The sequence below is a fragment of the Parasteatoda tepidariorum genome, chromosome 12, assembly GCF_982258835.1.
Source record: "Parasteatoda tepidariorum strain Cologne lab strain chromosome 12, Ptep-v5.0, whole genome shotgun sequence".
In the NCBI taxonomy this organism is placed as follows: domain Eukaryota; kingdom Metazoa; phylum Arthropoda; class Arachnida; order Araneae; family Theridiidae; genus Parasteatoda; species Parasteatoda tepidariorum.
In genome coordinates this window covers 24,153,187-24,174,159 of record NC_141766.1, presented here as the reverse complement: position 1 = coordinate 24,174,159, position 20,973 = coordinate 24,153,187, and the positions used below count along the sequence as shown (strand labels likewise).

At 27.7% G+C, this 20,973-nt stretch overlaps 1 protein-coding gene across 2 annotated transcripts in view; it reads right to left on the bottom strand.

Annotated features, from left to right (window-relative positions):
- Positions 1-20,973, bottom strand: part of LOC107436206 (glutamate receptor 1-like) — a 147,221-nt gene that overhangs the window by 92,512 nt on the left and 33,736 nt on the right. For both annotated transcript variants that reach the window (XM_016047817.4, XM_071188134.2), the window contains exon 2: positions 14,381-14,533. In XM_016047817.4, coding sequence (XP_015903303.3) covers positions 14,381-14,533 — 153 coding nt within the window. The remainder of the gene's footprint in view (positions 1-14,380; positions 14,534-20,973) is intronic.

The window sequence follows — 20,973 nt, the reverse complement described above, 5'->3', positions numbered from 1 at the left end:
CCCAGTGTTATTATAATGCTCTATCCTTGTATTGTGTGAATTACATTTATCTTGAGTTAAAATATCGCTAGATTTCAAAAATGTTATACTAAGCGATTGTTATTAATGATATTTTTTGTAATTAAAATATATAAAAAAAACTATTGTTACTAAAAATATAATTACATTGATAAAAATGTAAGTGGTATACTTGATAAAGTAAGAAAACAGTTAAAATTCTGTAAATCATATATATGCTGCATATGTTAACAAAATGCAGCGCAAGATGCTTTAACTAAAACGCTCCAAAAATTTCCCTCAATTTACACTTCTAACCTCTGCGCTTCAATTTTCATATTTTGAAATCCGGCGAACTTATTGCAAAAATATTTTAAATTATTCTTGAAAAATTCCGGAGCGTGTAAATTTATTTTAATTCGCTATTCACTTTATAGATTACATTTTATATTTTATTTTGTATTTTTTTTACACTTATTTTCTGTTTTTCGCTTGGCATGTTTTATTTTTTTACTTAAAATGCTCTATTTTCGCTTCAATTTCTAAGTTGCTCCTCGCACTATTGTATTGATATATTTTGCTTTGGCCATATTAATACAATATTCAGAAAGCACTCTTTTTTGCTTATATATATATATATATATATATATATATATATATATATATATATATATATATATATATATATATATATATATATATATATATATATATATATATATATATATTTATTTATATATATATATATATATATATATATATATTTATTTATATATATATATATATATATATATATATATATATATATATATATATATATATATATATATATATATATATATATATATATATATATTTATTTATATATATATATATATATATATATATATATATATATATATATATATATATATATATATATATATATTTATTTATATATATATATATATATATATATATATATATATATATATATATATATATATATATATATATATATATATATATATATATATATATATATATATATATATATATATATATATATATATATATATATATTTCAAGTTTGTAAGAATTTATATAATATTTTGGAATATTTTCCTCGAGACTTCGACCTTACAACAACTTAGTATTTTGTTCCCAAGACACGAGTAAATATGTGTAAGTAATCTATCATCATTAAATTCGGATAAAGCTACCAACTCATCATGAAGAACTGAAGCATTCAATGAAAGGAACGTTGAAACAATGATAGCGTCCGTGCATATTATAATGAGATAGATGTATAGAAATGTTTGTTACGAAAGTTATTATGTGAGTTTTATATTATAGAGCAAAAAAAGTTTAAGTGAACCATTTCTGAGATTTGATGCAAGTTTATTGTTCAATAGACATTGCATTTTTATTTATTGTTCCTTGAAAGAAACATGTGCAGTTTAAGTGTTCGATTTACTAGCACGTTTTAAAAACATGCTCTTAATTTCATTTAAGGCAACATAAGCCTTCAAAATAGTTTTAGGAAGAAATATGCCTTTTTTGTTTAATTTTCTCTTGATAAAACTTTTTCGTTAAAATAAAGTAAGAATAAACTAAAGCGTGGAACTATTGACCACACTAAACCCTCCCAACACATTTCTGTCTCATAACACGGTCCTCTATTAGAATTGTTTTCTTTATGGTGCACGGAGTTATTTCCATAAAAGTTCTAACAAATGCTGATGTATGTATATAATTGTATGGACAGTACACTCTCGATATCTATCTCGAACTTCGATAACTCGAAAACCTTATTAGGTCAATAAAATAGTTTCCTCCTTGGCATTATGCATCCACCTAATGTTAATTTGAATTCCAATGTCAATGAGTTTCTTCTCAAAACCCTGCTTCGGACCTTGAACCTTGTTTCTTGTAAACGAATTTTTTTCGAAATAAATTTGACTTGTTTCGGAAAAACCACAACGTAAGTTTCCCGTAAGCCAATTGTTTTCTATTTAATGCATAATTATTTTTGTATTACTTTTAAAAAAGAAATTATATATATATATATATATATATATATATATATATATATAAATGAATATATAGTTCAAAATGAAGATAAAACAAAGGAAAATTACAGACATATGAAAAAGAGGATGTGAAGATAAATAATAATAAAAAAAAATAACAAACAACTGGAAAAAAAGGGATATAATTTTTTTTAAAAATCCGGAAAATAAAAGATATAATTTTTTCATCAGCCCGCACGATCATATCTGCAAAAAATATCAAAAAGCACTCTTTTTCGCGGATGTAATCGTTTGGGCTGATAAAAAGATTATATCCCTTATTTTCCGGATTTTTTAAAAAAAATTTATCCTCTTCTTTTTTTCCAGTTGTTTGTTAATTTTTTATTATTATTTTTCTCCCCCCCCCCCTATTATTTTCATATGTCTGTACTTTTCTTTTGTTTTATCTTCATTTTGAACTTATGTAATGAGTTCTGTTTACTTGAAGCTTATGCGTAATAAATGAAACTAATTGTTTTTCTTAATTTTCTTCGTGTTTTTTTTAGGAAAGTGTTATGATTCTGAGTCTTTTAGTGATTAGTGTTTGAGTGAATTCAATAATTTTCTGAGTGAATTCAATAATTCTTCTTCAATGATATTCAATAATTTCAATAATTCTGTAATTTTCTTTTGTTTTATCTTCATTTTGAACTTATGTAATGAGTTCTGTTTACTTGAAGCTTATGCGTAATAAATGAAACTAATTGTTTTTCTTAATTTTCTTCGTGTTTTTTTTAGGAAAGTGTTATGATTCTGAGTCTTTTAGTGATTAGTGTTTGAGTGAATTCAATAATTTTCTGAGTGAATTCAATAATTCTTCTTACATGATATTCAATAATTTCAATAATTCTGTAATTTTCTTTTGTTTTATCTTCATTTTGAACTTATGTAATGAGTTCTGTTTACTTGAAGCTTATGCGTAATAAATGAAACTTATTGTTTTTCTTAATTTTCTTCGTGTTTTTTTTAGGAAAGTGTTATAATTCTGAGTCTTTTAGTGATTAGTGTTTGAGTGAATTCAAAAATATTGGCAATCATCAATTGATTTAGGTGAAGTTGTTAATACTTTAATATTGTTAATACTTTGGTGAAATATGAAAATGCAACAACATTAAAATCATAAAAGAAAAAACAAAATAAACTATCAATTTTGACACAAATATTAACGGAATTAACTTTAAAAAAAGGCTCAAGTAATTGAAGTCCTTCCAATATAAATATTGCTTAAATTATTTACATGATGCTGATATATGTGACAAATCATTGTGAATCAAATTTAGTAAGAAAATGTAATGAAACATCATGAATGAAACATCATGATTAGTAATGAAACATCAAAATGCAACAATTATCATTAAAATATTGAGAAAAGAAAAAATAAACGAAATTTATTTCTAAATGGACTTGCTTTGCTTAAACGACTCAAATAATGTAAGTGACCCAACAAAGGTGTCATTCCTATACAGTTATTGTTTAATTTGTTTTTATAATATTGGTATATATTACTAATAATTGAAAATCAAATTTAATAAATCAAAAATGAAATGATTAATTTTTACCATTTTAACGTGCTAGATAGTTTAAAAATATTAGCAGTTCACAATAATTTTAGGTAATGTTTCTAACACTATAAATTTATGAAACCTTAAATTGTAACAATTAGTATTAAAATCATTAAAAGACAACAAAACAAACTACTTTTTAGCTCTGAATGAACTTATTCCACATTAAAGAAACAAAAATACGGTAAGTGATCCAACGAAGGTACCTAACCAATACATATATTGTTTAAAATGTTGAGACAAAGTGTATATAAGTCACTAATCATTGAAAATTAATTTTAATAAATCAAAAGGAAAATGAAAAATCATGAAACTTGCTGCAGTTTTAAAGTGATTGGGAGTTTAAAAATATTGACAATGGATAGTCAATCAAGATGATGTTTTAAACACTACAATTTAATAATTTGATGAAGCATCAAAAGGAAATAATGACTATTAAAATGACATAGAAAACTAAATAAGTAACTACATAATTTTTTAACTCTAAATTGACTTATTCCACTTTAAAGAAACAGCTTAAATAATGGAAGTGACCTACAGGAGGTACCTTTCTAATACACATATTGCTTATATATTAATATTAATAAATGTTACCTTCCTTGTAAATCAAATTTAATAAATCAAAAATGAAATGATAAATCGTAAAATTTTCTACCGTTTTATAATGATTTTAATCTATGTTATTATTGTAAATCAAATTTAATAAATCAAAAATGAAATTATAAATCGTAAAATTTACTATCGTTATATAATGATGTTAATATATGTCACTATCATTTTAAATCAAATTTAATAAATCAAAAATGATAAATCGTAAAATTTACTACCGATTTATGATGATGTTAATCTATGTTACTATCATTGTAAATCAAATTTAATAAATCAAAAATGAAATGATAAATCACAAAATTTACTACCGTTTTATAATGATGTTAATATGCGTTACTATCATTGTAAATCAAATTTAATAAATCAAAAATGAAATGATAAATCGCAAAATTTACGACCGTTTTATAATGATGTTAATATTTGTTACTATCATTGTAAATCAAATTTAATAAATCAAAAATGAAATGATAAATCGTAAAATTTACAACCGTCTTATAATGATTTTAATCTATGTTACTGTCACTGAAAATCAAATTTAATAAATCAAAAATGAAATGATAAGTCATAAAATATATTGTTTTATAATGATGTTAATATAGGTTACTATCGTTGTAGATCAAATTTAATAAATCAAAAATGAAATGATAAGTCATAAAATATATTGTTTTATAATGATGTTAATATAGGTTACTATCGTTGTAGATCAAATTTAATAAATCAAAAATGAAATGATAAATCACAAAATTTACTAATGTTTTATAATGATGTTAATATGCGTTACTATCATTGTAAATAAAATTTAATAAATCAAAAATTAAAAGATAAATCGCAAAATTTACTACCATTTTATAATGATGTTAATATATGTTACTATCATTGTAGATCAAATTTAATAAATCAAAAATGAAATGATAAATCGTAAAATTTACTACCGTTTTATAATGATGTTAATCTATGTTACTATCATTGTAAATCAAATTTAATATATCGAAAATGAAATGATAAATCGCAAAATTTACTACCTTTTTATAATGATGTTAATATACGTTACTATAATTGTAAATCAAATTTAATAAATCAGAAATGAAATGATAAATCATAAAATTTAAAGTTTTATAATGATGTTATTATAGGTTACTATCATTGTAAATTAAATTTAATATATCAAAAATGAAATGATAAATCACAAAATTTAGTACCGTTTTATGATGATGCTAATATATGTTACTATCATTGTAAATCAAATTTAATAAATCAAAAATGAAATGATAAATCGTAAAATTTACTACCGTTTTAAAATGATGTTAATATATGTTACTACCATTGTAAATCAAATTTAATAAATCAAAAATGAAATGATGCATCGTAAAATGTACTACCCTTTTATACATTCAAGAAAAATGTATCGTAAAAATGGTAGCAGTCGTCATGTATATTGCACTAGGTCACTAGTTGTATATTTGAAATGCTCTTTACTTGTTCGTGATATTATGTAACGGGTGAAGTCAATATAAGACGCTTATACTCTTTGCATATGTTAAATATTTTTTCTCTACATACTTATGTGTACGATGAAAACTCAGAAGCTCCCGAGATGAGACATATTTATGTGTATACTTTTAAGCAGTTTATTTTTTATTTCTCAAATATGTTTTGCTGTCGACAGTCTATGTTTGTAAGCAAGTAAACAAATGTTTTATTCATGCATTCATAAAAGTTTATTTCGGATAGAAAAAAAAAAGAAATATCGAATAACAAACACAATTCATATGAAACACATTTTGAGTTTTCGGATTCTATTTTTTTTTCAGAATATTCGCATATTTGCATTTGAATCTAAAAATATACTGATATTTTTTCTTACATGGATAGCATTACCTTGAAATACTAAAAACACTGTTTTAGTTGTTCTTATTTTTAACATTGTAATATAAAAGCTGGATTATTTTTTTATAACTTTTGATAATCGAAACTAATAAAAAGACGCATTATTCATTAACGCGAATTAAATTTAACTAAAAATATAAAGCTTTACGTTTCTTGCAGAAAAAGACAGTATTGTTTTGGTTATTTTTATAAAGAAAATTTCCCTTTTAAACGAAAAAGAGATTCATCATTTTTATTTCAGTTTTATTTTAATCCATAAACGGTGAATTTTTTCGATTAAATCTAATAAAAACATTGACTTCATACTTAATAACGGTTGTTTTTATTAAAATATTACCGATACTGAAATTTTATGATATGTTCTTAAATGCTTTTATAAATCAAAATTTGAATAAAGAAATCAGAAGAATATTTTTTTTTTCATTCTAGTAAATATAAATTTACATTATCCGTATTATGCCAAAGTAATACAAAGCATAACGTATCCCAGTAAAGTAGTGTCTATTTCGAATCCCATTATAATATTTCATTTTATTTTATAAACGTTATTGAACAGCTGACCCAATTTTTGGGCTTACGACTACTAATGTTCACCTCCTTATCCTTATAATTTCGAACTGAATCCAGAAGACAAGGGAACTCCTGGATCTATTGGTAAGGGGAACATCTACTGTGTAAACCCTAATTGAAAACAAACATCCACATTTTTAAACATTTTGACTGAAAAGGTATTTTTTTAGATTAATTAAAAAGACCGGTTGCTAAAATATTAAAGTAAAATACTTTATTTGTAAAAAATACCCATAAGCAACAGCTATATCTAATAATATTTTTTAAATATTTTTTTTATAATTATTGAGTTTACTAATTTGCTTGCAAGACAAAGCAAAATATGTTGGATAAAAAATAAACTGTTTTATTTTTTCAACATGTTCTGGAGATTTAAGGTTTAGTGAACAGTTAGTAAACACAAAAGAGCATTCTGGCTTCTACAAAAAGAACTCTTAAAACGAAAGACTTGAGCAACCGCTCTTTTTTTTTAATTTTAAGTTTCAGAGTGGTAAATTTCGATATTCCATTAGAAGGAATATCGGAGACTGAAATTATCGAGTTTACTAATCTGCACGTAAGACAAAACAAAAGATATTGTACAAAAAATAGTTTTTTTTATTTTTACAACATGTTCTGGAGATTTAAGGTTTAGTGATGAACGGTAAATAAACACAAAAGAGCTTTCTGGTTTCCGAAAAAAAAAATCTTATAGCAAAAAACTTGAGCAACCACTCTTTTTTTTCATTTTAAATTTCAGTATGGTGAATTTTGATATTCAATTAGAGGGAATATCTGAGACCAAAAAGTTAAAATCTTAGGTTATAAATATCATTATATCTCTCATGGTTTTTCCAAATACGTGAGATTAAGCTAACTTTCCAAAAGATCGTGACCTGAACTTATGTATTTCGAAGATGATTTTTTGTTGAGTTAAAATGTTAGCTGTAAAAAAAAAGAACTTTCTGCGTTCCTCCAACATAAATGTTTTCGTATGGATGTTTAAAATTGAGTAGAAAGTTTGCAACAGTTTTTCGTTTACCTGTGAAATTAAATGTTCGTCTCAATCTTTTGTAACTTCTAATCCGTATATTTTTAATGTTTTAATTAAAAATATATGGATTAGAAATTTAATAAAGTAATAAAAAGGGAGCATAATTTGAAAGTATCAAATTTTAAATTTTTTTATTAATAATAGAACAACTTATATTTTCACCTTCCTTAAAATACGTTTAAGTTCAAACAAAAAGAAATGTGTAGTTACATATGCATGTAAACAGTACTTTTTAATGAAAATATTGTAATTGAAAATTAAAATACGATACTTTAAATAGCTAAAAAAACCAATAAGGCATCACGGTAGCTAGATTTTATAACATTCGTTTTTTACGAAAGTACATGCACTATACAGAGTGTCCCAGGATTATTTGGAACAAACTTTAAGTGGAGGTAGGGGGCATCACAAAGGATTCAGAAGATTTGCATAACATCTCAACTTCGAAAAGGTCTTCGTTCACCGTTAAGTGGTGGATTGAACGAGGTAGACTGCTTTCCTGGCCACCACACTCTCCTGATTTACGCAGAATGGATATCTTTATTGGGTTGTACTGAAAAATACGGTGTACATAACACCTCTGAATTCCGAAATATAAATGTGGTGGCAAAAACCACCGGTGCTGTAGCCAAACGGGTACCCAACGAAGCTCAGGTGTATTTGAGGAAGCCCGCCAATCCATAACTCGACGGTTTAACACATGCATTGCTCACAATGGTAGAAACTTTGAAAAATTTAGTGACTTGTTCTAATATCATCTACCACAGCAAGTGTAATATTTTTGACCCATAAATATTTAAGATGATCTCTGCTTTCCCAAGTAAAATTGATGACATCAACGTCTATATAAAAAATTTAAACCAAAATTTCTACGATGAAGCAAAAACCTGTACCACCAGCAATTTTAACTCACTCCTAGATATTGAATTAATTGACGACAACACTAAATTTGGCCCAATCTCTGCCTTTTTCCTCAGGGATATGACGTTGCCCTAGCACACGAAATACACTCTCGATTTTTGGTGCTGAGCTCCACCTCTTCCTCCCACCTCCATTCCACCTCACTACTCCTCATCATCGAATTACTATTAAAGATGAATCAGTTAATGCCGCTTCGCAGCAGCGCACCGAGATGTATATGATTTCTACCATTCTACCATTCTGTTTTCCCAAGTCAAAACTCTTAATGGTAACATCAAAAAATTTTGATGATGTACGTTGGTTTCAGTGCGATTCATAATGGTGTCTGTAGATTTCTATGGAATTTTAATTCTGATGAAATGCTCCCATGATGGTTTTTCATTGATTGACTAGCATATATGTGATGGTTACCATCTTGAATTTCCATCAAAAACCATCATACAGCTTGATGAGATTAACAAATCTGCTCAACATCCCAAATTAGAAATTAGGAACTTTTCGTGTTGGGCCAACATAGCATGACCATCATGGTAGGATGGATTTTTATAATGATGAAGCATATTTTACTGGTTATTATTATAATTTTTTCAATACAAACTCACATGCTTTTTGTTGGGACCATCAATACTGCCCAACGCTTTGATATTAAAATTGGCCTAGCTTTCTGGTCAGCCAGTCACACTCTCTTCACTTGGGATTGATGGTCAGGCTTACATCAATTCAAAAAGTGGATCTTAGTTTTACATGGTACGTTAACCAGCGATGATCTTTTAACTGTTCACCGAAGCAAGCGAAGGGAGCAACTTTTATGCCACCTCTGCTCACGCATAACTTCTTAGCTTTACTCTTTTTCTTCCTTCACAGAAAAAAGTAAAATTTTTCTGGCAGTTTTCGTTAAATGAATTTTCAATTTATTTAACCGACAATTTGTATTTATAACCGAACAATTTAATATTCGTAAAATATAGTTGTTATGTAAACATTACTTCATGTTGAAAAATATTCGACACAAAATATTGTCAACATGACATGAAGAATACACCATTTGACATCAATGTGAAATGGTTTATCATATTTGAGTTTATTATATCATGAAATAAAAAATGAAGTTCCATTATTAATAGCAAACAATACTTGATAGGTAACTTGTCTAGTAATGGTAAATCAATACGTCCCATCATCAGATGATGGGTGTTGTTGGTTCGCCAATACCAAAAATCATTCGATGATTGCCTTCATAGTACTAGAATATCAAATCCGAAAATGATGGAAGTTGTTGTCCTAAGAATTTCAAGCATAACCCATTGATTGACCATCATAGTACTGAAGCAATATTTTTCATCATAAGATGATAGAATTTGTTGCTCAAAGAATTTCTGACATAACATGTTGACTGACCATCATATAGTTAAATATCATCCTCCAATATGAAATGATGGAAGATTGTTGACCTATTGAAATCCATTACCACCTGATGGGAATTGTTGGATGATGGTTACCATCAAATATTGCTGATAAATCAAGAAACCAACATAAACAGTTAAAACATCTTTATGGTCCCCTCAAGAATTTTTTCTTGGACTCAAACTCACATATAAGTTTTTCGGTAGACTTATGAGACCGCTTGTTACATATAGCGTTTTTAATCCTAATTCAACAAAAATAGTAAAAAAAAAGTGATTTTTTTAAAAAAACTTAACCTTAGAGAGATGAAAGTTTGCTGATTTGAAATTAAAGACGTGAAAATATCCAAGATTCAAAATATTTCATGGAACAGAAATGAAAATTAGTGTGTACTTTCTACTGTTATTTTCATTTTATTTCATTTTATATTTTTACCAGTTATAGTCACGAATACCTAAATCATAAATAAATTATTGCGGTACAAGATCTTTTAATCGAAAAACAATATTGAAACCTTTAAAATAGTGCAGTTTAAGAAGATAATGGGAGAGTCCTATCGGCTCCTTCCTCTTTTTCTCGTAATTCTAACATCAACGGCGAATCACTGCAGAGTATTCGAAATCAACAGCATACCCAACAACTGCATAATCAACAGATCCCGATCAAAATCGAACCATTTCAAGGAGGTCGAGGACCTATACAATGTTACAACTGCCGAAATTATGGACATACACAAAGATACTGCAATGCAACTGCAAGGTGTGTAAAATGCGCTGAAAACCATTGGTCTCATGAATGCAACAAAGACAGAACAACACCTCCAAAATGCTGTAATTTCTACACCGGCCACACAGCCAACTATACTGGGTGCGAGACCCGTCCCAGTAGAAGGAGCCCTCGGGCAACATCAAATTCGACGCCTAAACTTGCTCACCGATTAGTGTCATTAATCAACGAATTACAGGAATTGCACAAAAAAGAAGAAGTGCTCCGCCTTCTGCGGGGATCATCGGGGAAACATCTCAATCCCAGTGAGTTCTATTTTTATTTTCAAGAATCTCAAGTTAAATTCACTGAACTTTTCACAGCAGACTTTTAATTAAGTTAAATTAAATTACATTAAGATTTATTTTCTGATAATATAGCCAATTTATGCATACATATTTATCAACTTATGCACGATAAATTCTTCTGAAAATTCTATTGTATTTAATGAGCAATACTTCTCTGATAAAATATATTTACTGCATTTTCTCCAAATATGTTGTTATTTTATCATGTATCAAGGTATGATTTATCTATATTCATCAATTATGTGTTTCATTTTTCAAAAATCAATTATTTTACATACAAATCATGTTTTATCTTTATTTTTAATTTAAGTCTACAATCAATATTTCTAATGTTATATAAAACCGTCTATTTGACATATTGAATTCTTTCATTAATTTATTATTTCTCATGCAAACGAATCGATTTTTTATGGCAACCACAATGTTTACCAAATCAATGTATTTTACCTTACTGTATTGTTAATGATGTATGGGATAGGGGCCTCTTTGAGGCCCAGGTGCCCCGTTTATTTAAATAAAGGAAAGGAAAGATCTTTTAATTCTCTAAGAGAAGTAATGATTTTGAAAAAGAAATTTCTACCACATAATACGTTTTTTTTTTAAACAGCTATAAATGAGAAGGTAGGTGCCAACCTGTTTAAATGCTTTCAAAATCTGTATTTGCATTTCAATTCATTAGAGAAAGTACTTAATTTCGAAACGAAAGTATTGTTTCTGATCATTTATCTAGAAAATATTTGAAGCAAAATATTATATCATTAACATAAATGTCGGGGAAAAAAAAGCTTTCATAAGTTGATTGTAAAACAAAACAAATAAAGTCCAAGAGAGACTTACTTACTCCGGAAAAAAATATAGTTTTTTTCAAAAAGAGGAAAAAGTATGTTCTTTTTTTCAGAATGAATAAAATACGTTTTTTTCTTGTTGCAGTCATCGCATTGCATTTGGATTTCAGCCAACCGAAAAGATTAAAGAAATACATTATTGAGTAGTGCTCATTTAATAGAGTCTATTACTTATTCTGTCACTTGCTGTGCCAATATTCTTCTGTTTATACGAAAATAATTCTTAGTTATATACCAAGAAAAATAAACATATAAATATTCTCTCAATTGTTGGCAATTGCTCTTTTACCGTTTAGCAGAAACATAATTTAAATATTGGTGTAATTTTTTTCCAATCCGAATTTTTCATTTTAAATTTATTTTTAAACTCTATAAAATGTTTTGAACTCAACATTAAAAGTTTTTGACAATCTTAATGATTAATGAAAAACATTTTTAAGTAGTGTTCATTTAATAGAGTCTATAATTTATTCAGTCTGTTGCTGTGTTATTATTCTTCTGCTTACGCGAAAATGATTCTTACTTATAGAACAAGTGGAATAAATGCTTTAATTTGAAATTCTATTTAAATATAATTGTTAGAAAAAAGACAATTATTTAAAGGAATAAAGCTACTTAAAATTTGTGCATAGGAACAGAAGTAAATCTTATTAATTCGAGCAGTAGCACGTGTAAATTAGCCAACCAATAATTAGGAACAAAACTGTAAAATAATTTCGATGAATAAAATGTTTTATAATTTTAAAGTTTCACTTACAAAAAGTCAACGAAGAGGAAAATTTTACACATGAATACAGCTATTATCTAGTAAAGTATTACAAATAATTTTATCATAGCAGTCGAAACCAACATACCAAACATTCATTTAATTGCACTTGCTTAAAATAAAGCGAGAGTTAATTTCATACTTTGTTGAGTTTCAAACTTCATTAACCTGCGCAATAAATTAAATTTTGTAGAGATACCTTCATCACTTTCGCATTCGAACAATTCATTTTAGTAATGTGAATGTTGCTTACGCATAATAGAGCATGAAGAAGGCTGCTAGTAATGTAAATAAAACTTTTAGATATTTTAATTATTGAAGATTTTATCATAATTTCCATAGTTGTGCTTCATAATTAGCACTTAGAGTGTTTCAATAACTTTCCCTGTTTGCTGCTTACACGCAGGACCATCACCTCCTACATTAGAAATCCTCCACATGGTTTTTTATACGTACTTTGCGCAGGCTATTTAAAATGTGAGCCAGTGGTGTGCATGAAATTGAATTCTATATTAAAAGTAATTAAGAGAAATTTATCACTTACATTTGAAAATTGAATCTGTAGTGGTTGACAAGTAAATAAGACAAATCAATTATACTCATAAATTAAAAAAAAATTATAGACATATATTTGCTACCACTTTCTTAGTTTTACTAATTTTTTTATTAAATGGCTCTTTCGTTAATTGGTTTGCCTTTATAGTGGTCTGATCGGACTACCTAAAAGAAACCGTGTGAAGGCTTTCAGTTATAGGAGGCGTTGGCTGGACACACATAACACAATAATGAAATCTTACCTATATGAAAATGTGGTAACTCATCTGATTAAATTAAACATATAATTTATGCATTTAACTAAGTTTAATTTCATTATATTATAAGGATCAAGAAGTCCCCTTTCCACCAGGCTAACCGTGGGATATTTTTGTAGTTTTCCTCTCCCTGTAACGCAAATGTGGTTTAGCTCTGTCAAAAAGTTCTTCACGAAGGCAAATTTCTCCCAATACTTCATCCAAGAGTTCCCTTATCTTCTGGATTGGTTTTAAAATTGCAAGACTACGGAGTTGAACATTGGTAATCGTAAAAGTTGTCTAGAACCAAATATTAAGTTGACTGTTGAAAGACAATCATAAAAGAAAATAGTTTAAGCATGCTTAAAGAGAACCGGATGTTTACCTTGTTGTGTTTCAGGTAAAGGTGAGAGGTGAATTAGGAATTTACCTACATGAATGCTTTAATACTTATTTCACTACTATTGGAAAAAAAGTTTTTTTGAAGCACGTAAAACCTAAAGGATGTGAAAGGTGTAGATTGAGAAAAAAATCTGTTCCAATCATTTTTACCGTTTCTGACATACATTTATTGAAATAATACCATACTGAAACAGTGGTAAAAAATAGGTAGGGGTTTTATCTGTTATGAGTTATCTATAAAACTAAATATATTTAAAAATCCAATTGAAAAATAATAAAAAAAAAGATTTACAGTTCCATTTTAACGTCACACTGGCACATTAAAAAGGTTTATATGCGTTATAATTATTCCTTTGCAAATAAAAAATGGAAAAAGGTAATAAGAGTACAGATAGAGAATTATGCTAAATAATTTAATCAATTAATTTTTAACAAATATTATTTTTAATCAGAAAATTATTCTACTTACATGTTTGTCCAATTTTATAAGAATCATCACTATCTAATACTTCAACAACAGGCTCCACTTTAAACCTAGCTTGAGAGTCATTATTGTTGTGATATGACACTGCGTAATTAAACGCTGTTTGCATTTCTTCAGAGCCAGGAGTAAAAATAGCACCTAATAAAAATAAAAATAAATATTATTATCATCATTATAAGCTTTCTTAAGTGTTTTGATATTCATAATTTTTCAATTATCTCATTAAGAAGATGCGTGTAACATGGATAAATATTAAAATGACTTTTGTTTAACACTAGGTTTACGGACGTTTCTTATATACCTATCTCTACGAACACACGTCAATTTGACGCATGAACGAATACATATAACAGCAATTAGAGAGATGCCAACTTGCTCCGAAAAGCAAATATATATGTCAAAGTGGTAGTTTATCAATTGTGATACTTGGTTTAGTAAATTCAATTTAGTACATTTTTATCAACCACTATTTCTAAATAATTCGTAGCCTTACATAATTCAGCACTTTTTATTTGCAAAATTTACTTAGTAGATATTTGCCGTTTTTTTTATTATTTTGGCGTGTCCGGAGCAGTTGACATCTCTAAACTTAGAAAGGCTGGTAAGTAAATGCGACTGTCGGAGCAAAAGAGTTAATAATTAAGTAGCAGTACTCGGAAAATCAACCTACAATTCCGCAAAAAAATCCTCTAAAAAAAGAAGTTTGGAGCATAGAAAAAAAAGTTTTTCAGATTTACTTTTGATTGACATATTTTTGTTTTTAGCGTGCTTTTGTAGGCGGAGTCGTCACGTTCTTTCAAAATGAAAATTAACAAAGAAAAATGTGTGCTACCACTTAAACTTTTTTTTCAAAAAAAAAAAAAAAAAACTTCATTTGAAGAGAAAAAAACCCTAGGGACAAAATTAGGTTCCTATTTCGGTTAGTTCATACCCTCCAACTTATGAGGATTTTGAAAATAATTCTTTCTAGTGGTAGCAAACCAAAGTAGAAATTTTTAAAGCAAATGGATCTCTCATAAAACTTTTATCAGAACTTAAGAATCTAGCCATATAGCCTGCACTTTTATAAGTAATAGTGGACAAGTTACGCTAAAATTAATTTTTTTAAAATATTAAGACATTAAATTTGCTACCGTCAGAAAAGAAGATTTCTGAAACTACTGAAATTCCGCAGCAGTTGGAGGGTATGAGTATAATGATAAATTAAAACTTTTTACCTGTTACATATTTTGCTTCTTTTTTTATAGGCTTAGTTAGACAAAACTACTTTTCTACATAGATTTCCTTTTTCACAGATTGAAGAAATCTGTCAAAAATCATATGTTAACCATAACCTACTAGTAGTATTGTATAGTTTTTATAGTTTTTATATAAAATAAGGTAAATTACGAAAAAAATCGAAAAATTTCCTATTCTGATTAAATTTTCTGATTTAAAGTAATCTTGAAAATAAAATCGTATGAATTTGAATCAAAAACATTGACTTAGCTTTCACATTTGTTACAAAGTAATTGTTATTGGAATGAAAAGAAATAAACATGGTTAATGTTTGTACCTTTTGCAATCATGGCACTTATGTCAGGTTTTATTGTCTCAGTAAAAGTGTAAATATCACAGAGAAAGACAAACTGCTTCGATTTGAATGAAAGCCTTAGATTCAGCGTTAATCTATTGAAATTGATTTTTTCTCGACTTACAACAACATTTTATTATCAAGTAAGACTTTTTTCTACTACTAATGCAGAGATGCCAACTTGATCCGGACAGCAAATATATATTTTAAAATGGTAGTTTATCAATTGTGATTGTTGATTTAAAAAATTAAATTTAGTAGATTTTTATCCACCACTATTTCTATATAATTCATAGGCTTATATAATTCACCATCTTAGAGCACTTATGTCTTTCCTATCCGACGGAGTTTTGCATACCTGCCAACTTTTAATTCCTTCAATTATGGTTTTTCCCAGTGGTATTAAAACGGAATTTCAATTTTAAGCAACGAAATACGTTGTAACTGAAAAAACTTGAGCTGAACAAGGTGAGAGTAACGCATAATAATATATATGCGTAAGATTTTTAAAAATAGTGGTGATCAAAATCATTTAAAAATTAAGTTTATAAAAGAAAAAATAGCTTATAATTACTACCACTTTAAAGGTAAAAATAAAATTTTACGCCAAATGCGTAATATTTGCATAATTTATTTTGTACTTATTTACCGTTTTTAAACAATTTTTTCCCCTCCGGAGCAGTTGGCATCTCTGCTAATGCTAATTTTGTCCGCAATACCATTTCTTTTGATATGTACCGTTTGGCCACATGGGTGAAAGCGGGAAGGAAAAGAAGAAAAACTGGTAGTAAAACCATTTCAGTTAAAACTGCTTTTTTGGAGAAGTAAATCTATTCTCTTCTATTAAAAAATATCTACTTTTTCTTTAGAAAAAAAGGCATATTCATATGCATACTATAATTGCAAGAAAACTTTCAGTAGCTACAGAAATTAAATTTTTCTGGTAAAAATGCTAGAATGAAATGTTTTTCGTACCAGTTTTTTGCTCTTTTCCGTCTTGGTGTATGGCCCGTGTCACACTGATAGAACACGTCTTTTTTTTAAAAAAAAGAAAAGCAAATCGACTGTTAGTATCGAATGGATACTACAGCTGACTAAACATGTAAAAAGTGGTGATTAATAAAAGACACAAACCTATTGAAAGTGATTAAAATTAGCAACTTTTCTAGTATGTATCTTTTAGTTTATTACTGAAGGAGATTGCAGAAACATAGCTGCCAACTCTTCCGGTTTTCCAGGAAGATTTTATTTTCATATTTAAAGGACTAGCGAAGTTCATGTTATTTCACAAAACTTTCTGAATTACAATAATAATTTTAAATCAGTTTGACCACCACTACATGTAAATAATTACAACAAATATATAAAAGCATATTAGTCCTTACGATAGTGAATTTCAACTTGATTTGGATATAAATATATTTTTGAGGAAGATAGTTTTTCGGTAATTGTTTTACTACCACTTGGAAAATCCATTCTAGAAAAGAGTGAATGTTGGCTGGTATGCAGTTATTTTTTTTTGCATAAATATGAATAATTTTCAATGTATGTCATGATGGTAGTTACAATTGAATAATTAAATAAATTAAACATGTATTGAGTTTTCCCCACTTGTTAAATTTTTAGTCGCCTGTAGTACCCCTGACATTGCATATTTTGTTTTGGAAGGAATATTTTGCTCCAATGTCAAATTCTACGAGATATTAAACTTACTACATTTCTTTTTTATAATTTAACAAATACTACTATTTTTTTAATACTGCAGGACATCAGTAACACAATAACAAAAAGAAGACCGACAGTCTTACTTAGGAATGGCACAGATGCCTAAAAATGTAGAAAGTGTTAAAAACGTAATTCATTTTTATTTATTTAATTCAATAATCATTCAATGGTAACTGCCATCATGATGTACATTGCAAATTAGATATTTTCAAGCATATAACTGAAGCGGTTAGTACAGTGGTGAAGGGGGTATGCAACATTTCAGCGAAAATAAGCTTCTTGTTGATTTTGGAATATCAATCACCGATTATCAAGTACTAGGCAATTTTCTAGACTGACTAACGAAGAGAATCCAACAATTTGGAAGCAATTAAAGCAATCTTTTCACAATTGACACAGTTTTAGTTTTTCTCAAAAGTGCAGATTTGTAACATACCTCTTTTAAACATTGACCGTATCAATTAGAGATAATGCAAGCAAGATAAAAATATAGCTTGCATTCACTTTCAATAGTAATATGAAAGACATGTACTAAAAAGGTTACTAATTTTAATCTCTTTTAATAGTTTTTTAGTTTTTTATTAGTTACCACTTTTTACAATTTTAGGTGCCATTGGGACCCCTGCATACTTTAAGAGCTAGTAGAATGTAGAATAAAAGTTCTTTCAACATCAATTTAAAAGTTACAGAGAAATTTTCAAATGAAATTGTAGCATTTTTTTAGTATGGTAAGTATCTTAAATAAACAATACAATTCGAGTCATACAAAAATAAGTAATGGAATACTATTAATTTGGATCTGAAATTAGCTAGAGTGACAGTTTGCATTCGAGGTTCTTTCAGAGGTAAAAAAAATTGAAAGCAACCACTAAAAGTATACAGGAGGAATATTCATTATTTACACGCCAACCATGTAATATCTGAAGGCGACCAAATAGTCATAAAATTTGTAAAGGCTTTTAGACGCCGTAGATGTCTTTTCCCAGTGATATATTGGATCGTGTCATATATTCATCACGATTTCTGATGAAAATAAAGAAAAATAAAAGGAAAAATGAAAGGATACTATGATCATGAACTAGAAATAAGTTGCTGCGACCACAGTGCCTATAAAATCTAACGGAGTTTATACTAAGTAGACTGCAATGAGATTTTGATTGCAAAGGGTTACCTAATTAAATCAAATAAAGTCCTAAACCAAAGCATCTATCCAAACATTGTCCAACGCAATTACTTACCTTAAAAAGCAACATTGAAATTCCAAGAGACAACCGAGCGTCTCTAGATGAAGGTTATAAATCGACCAGACACTCTAACCAGACGCTACAAGTTTGAGATAATTAATAATAGTGTATAACAATATATAATAGTGGTAATCATGTAGGAAAAAAATAATTATATGAAGTTAACAATTTATATAATTATTTCCTTTTCCTTATGGTGAAAACTAATCTACAGCTTACGTTTTAATACAGTATATACCGATGCCACTTCTTAATGAATAAAACAGGCTAAAATTAATTATACTAAAATTAAAGTAGCTAAAATTAGAATAAAATTAAATAAAATATAATTTATTTTGAGGAAATTCAAAATATTTTTTCTAATTAAATATTAGTACACATACTTGATTTCCCGGATAACCGATTGCTACTGTGTTTGAAAAATATATTATAGAGTGGAAACAATTATAAACTACAGCTCTTGAAAATTTTGATAATTTTGCAAGCATTTTAAATGCCTTACAGAGATAGATCTGGAACAAAGTGGGTTTCATATAAACTTCTTAATTATTTGCATGCAGTGAGGAAAATAATTTTAAATCAAGGTTTCAAAACAATAAATAATACATAAAGACATAAAATTAGCTACAATTGGAAGAAATTTTCTCAAAAAGCACAGAAGGTAAGCAGCCCTGTGCTTCTGTGGATCATAATGTTTGTTTTAGTATGAAATCTTTTAAGCTATACAAGAATGCGAACTAAAACAAATTTTAAAGGATAGACAAATAAGAACTGAAAATAATACAGAATTTGGGTTATTATGCCAACAATTTAATGGACTCAACCTGGTATAGCTGGAACCACGTAAACGTGTATATTAGCCATCGTATTATTTATATGTAGTGTGAGTAAATACACTTTAAGCCATATTTACTTACCAAAATTATACATAAAAACACAAATTTTCCACCGCTATATATGCCTACAAAAACGAGGTATCTCTGAATATATGGTTCATTTATTGACATACATAAGTATGTCAATAAATGAACCATATTAAGGACTTTCGTGTTAAATACAAAAAACGACTTATAAATCGGAAACTGAAAAGATCATGTAGACAAACAGTGAGCAAAAAAGAGATAAAAACAAAGCAATGATCAGGAGTCGATGGGATATGAACCCGCTATCTTCAACCTTAAGAGTGCCGAATGTATGGTGTTTCAAGATTGAAATAAAGATTTTTATAATGCAATATGCTATGGGTAATACAAATTTTTTGTTTATTCTTGAAAAAATGTCTATATGGGATTGCATGACATACATACTATACAATATCAATTATACAGTAATATTACTATAACATGTAACTAAGATTAATGTGTTTCGTATTGGGTTTGTGATGCGACGAAGAAGCCAAAATTATGTTATAACCGCAATATAACTGAGAAATAATATCTCATTTTATTTCAGTTCAAATTTTTAAAAAAATATAACAAATTGGCTTTTCGCGTCATTTTTTAAACGGAGGTAAAAGTAGTAAGATGTGTATGAAAATGTAACACAACAGAGATTAAAAAATTCGAAGCACGACGAAAAATTCTTGGGGGTTGCGTGAATTGAACCTAAAAAATTGCATACCTGCTAACTTTTAATTCTTTCGAGGATGATTTTTCCCAGTGGTTGTAAAATGGAATTTAAATTACATATCTGCCAACTTTTAATCCTTTCAAGGATGATATTCCCCAGTGGTAGTAAAATGAAATGTAAATTACAATTTTAGGCAGAAGCATTTGCTGTATTATGAACAAGCTTATGCGGATTACTAGAACAGTATTACATATTAATGTATATGCTTAATTTTTTTAAAAATAGTGGTGAATTAAAAATATTATAAATTAAGTTTACAAATGCAAGGAATATATAGAAAGCATACATTTTACCACCACTTTAAACATAGAAATAAAATTTTACACCAAATGCGTAAAAGTTGTCAGGTATGAAATTACAATTTTAGGCAGAAACATACGCTGTATTTTATAATAGCTTATGCAGAC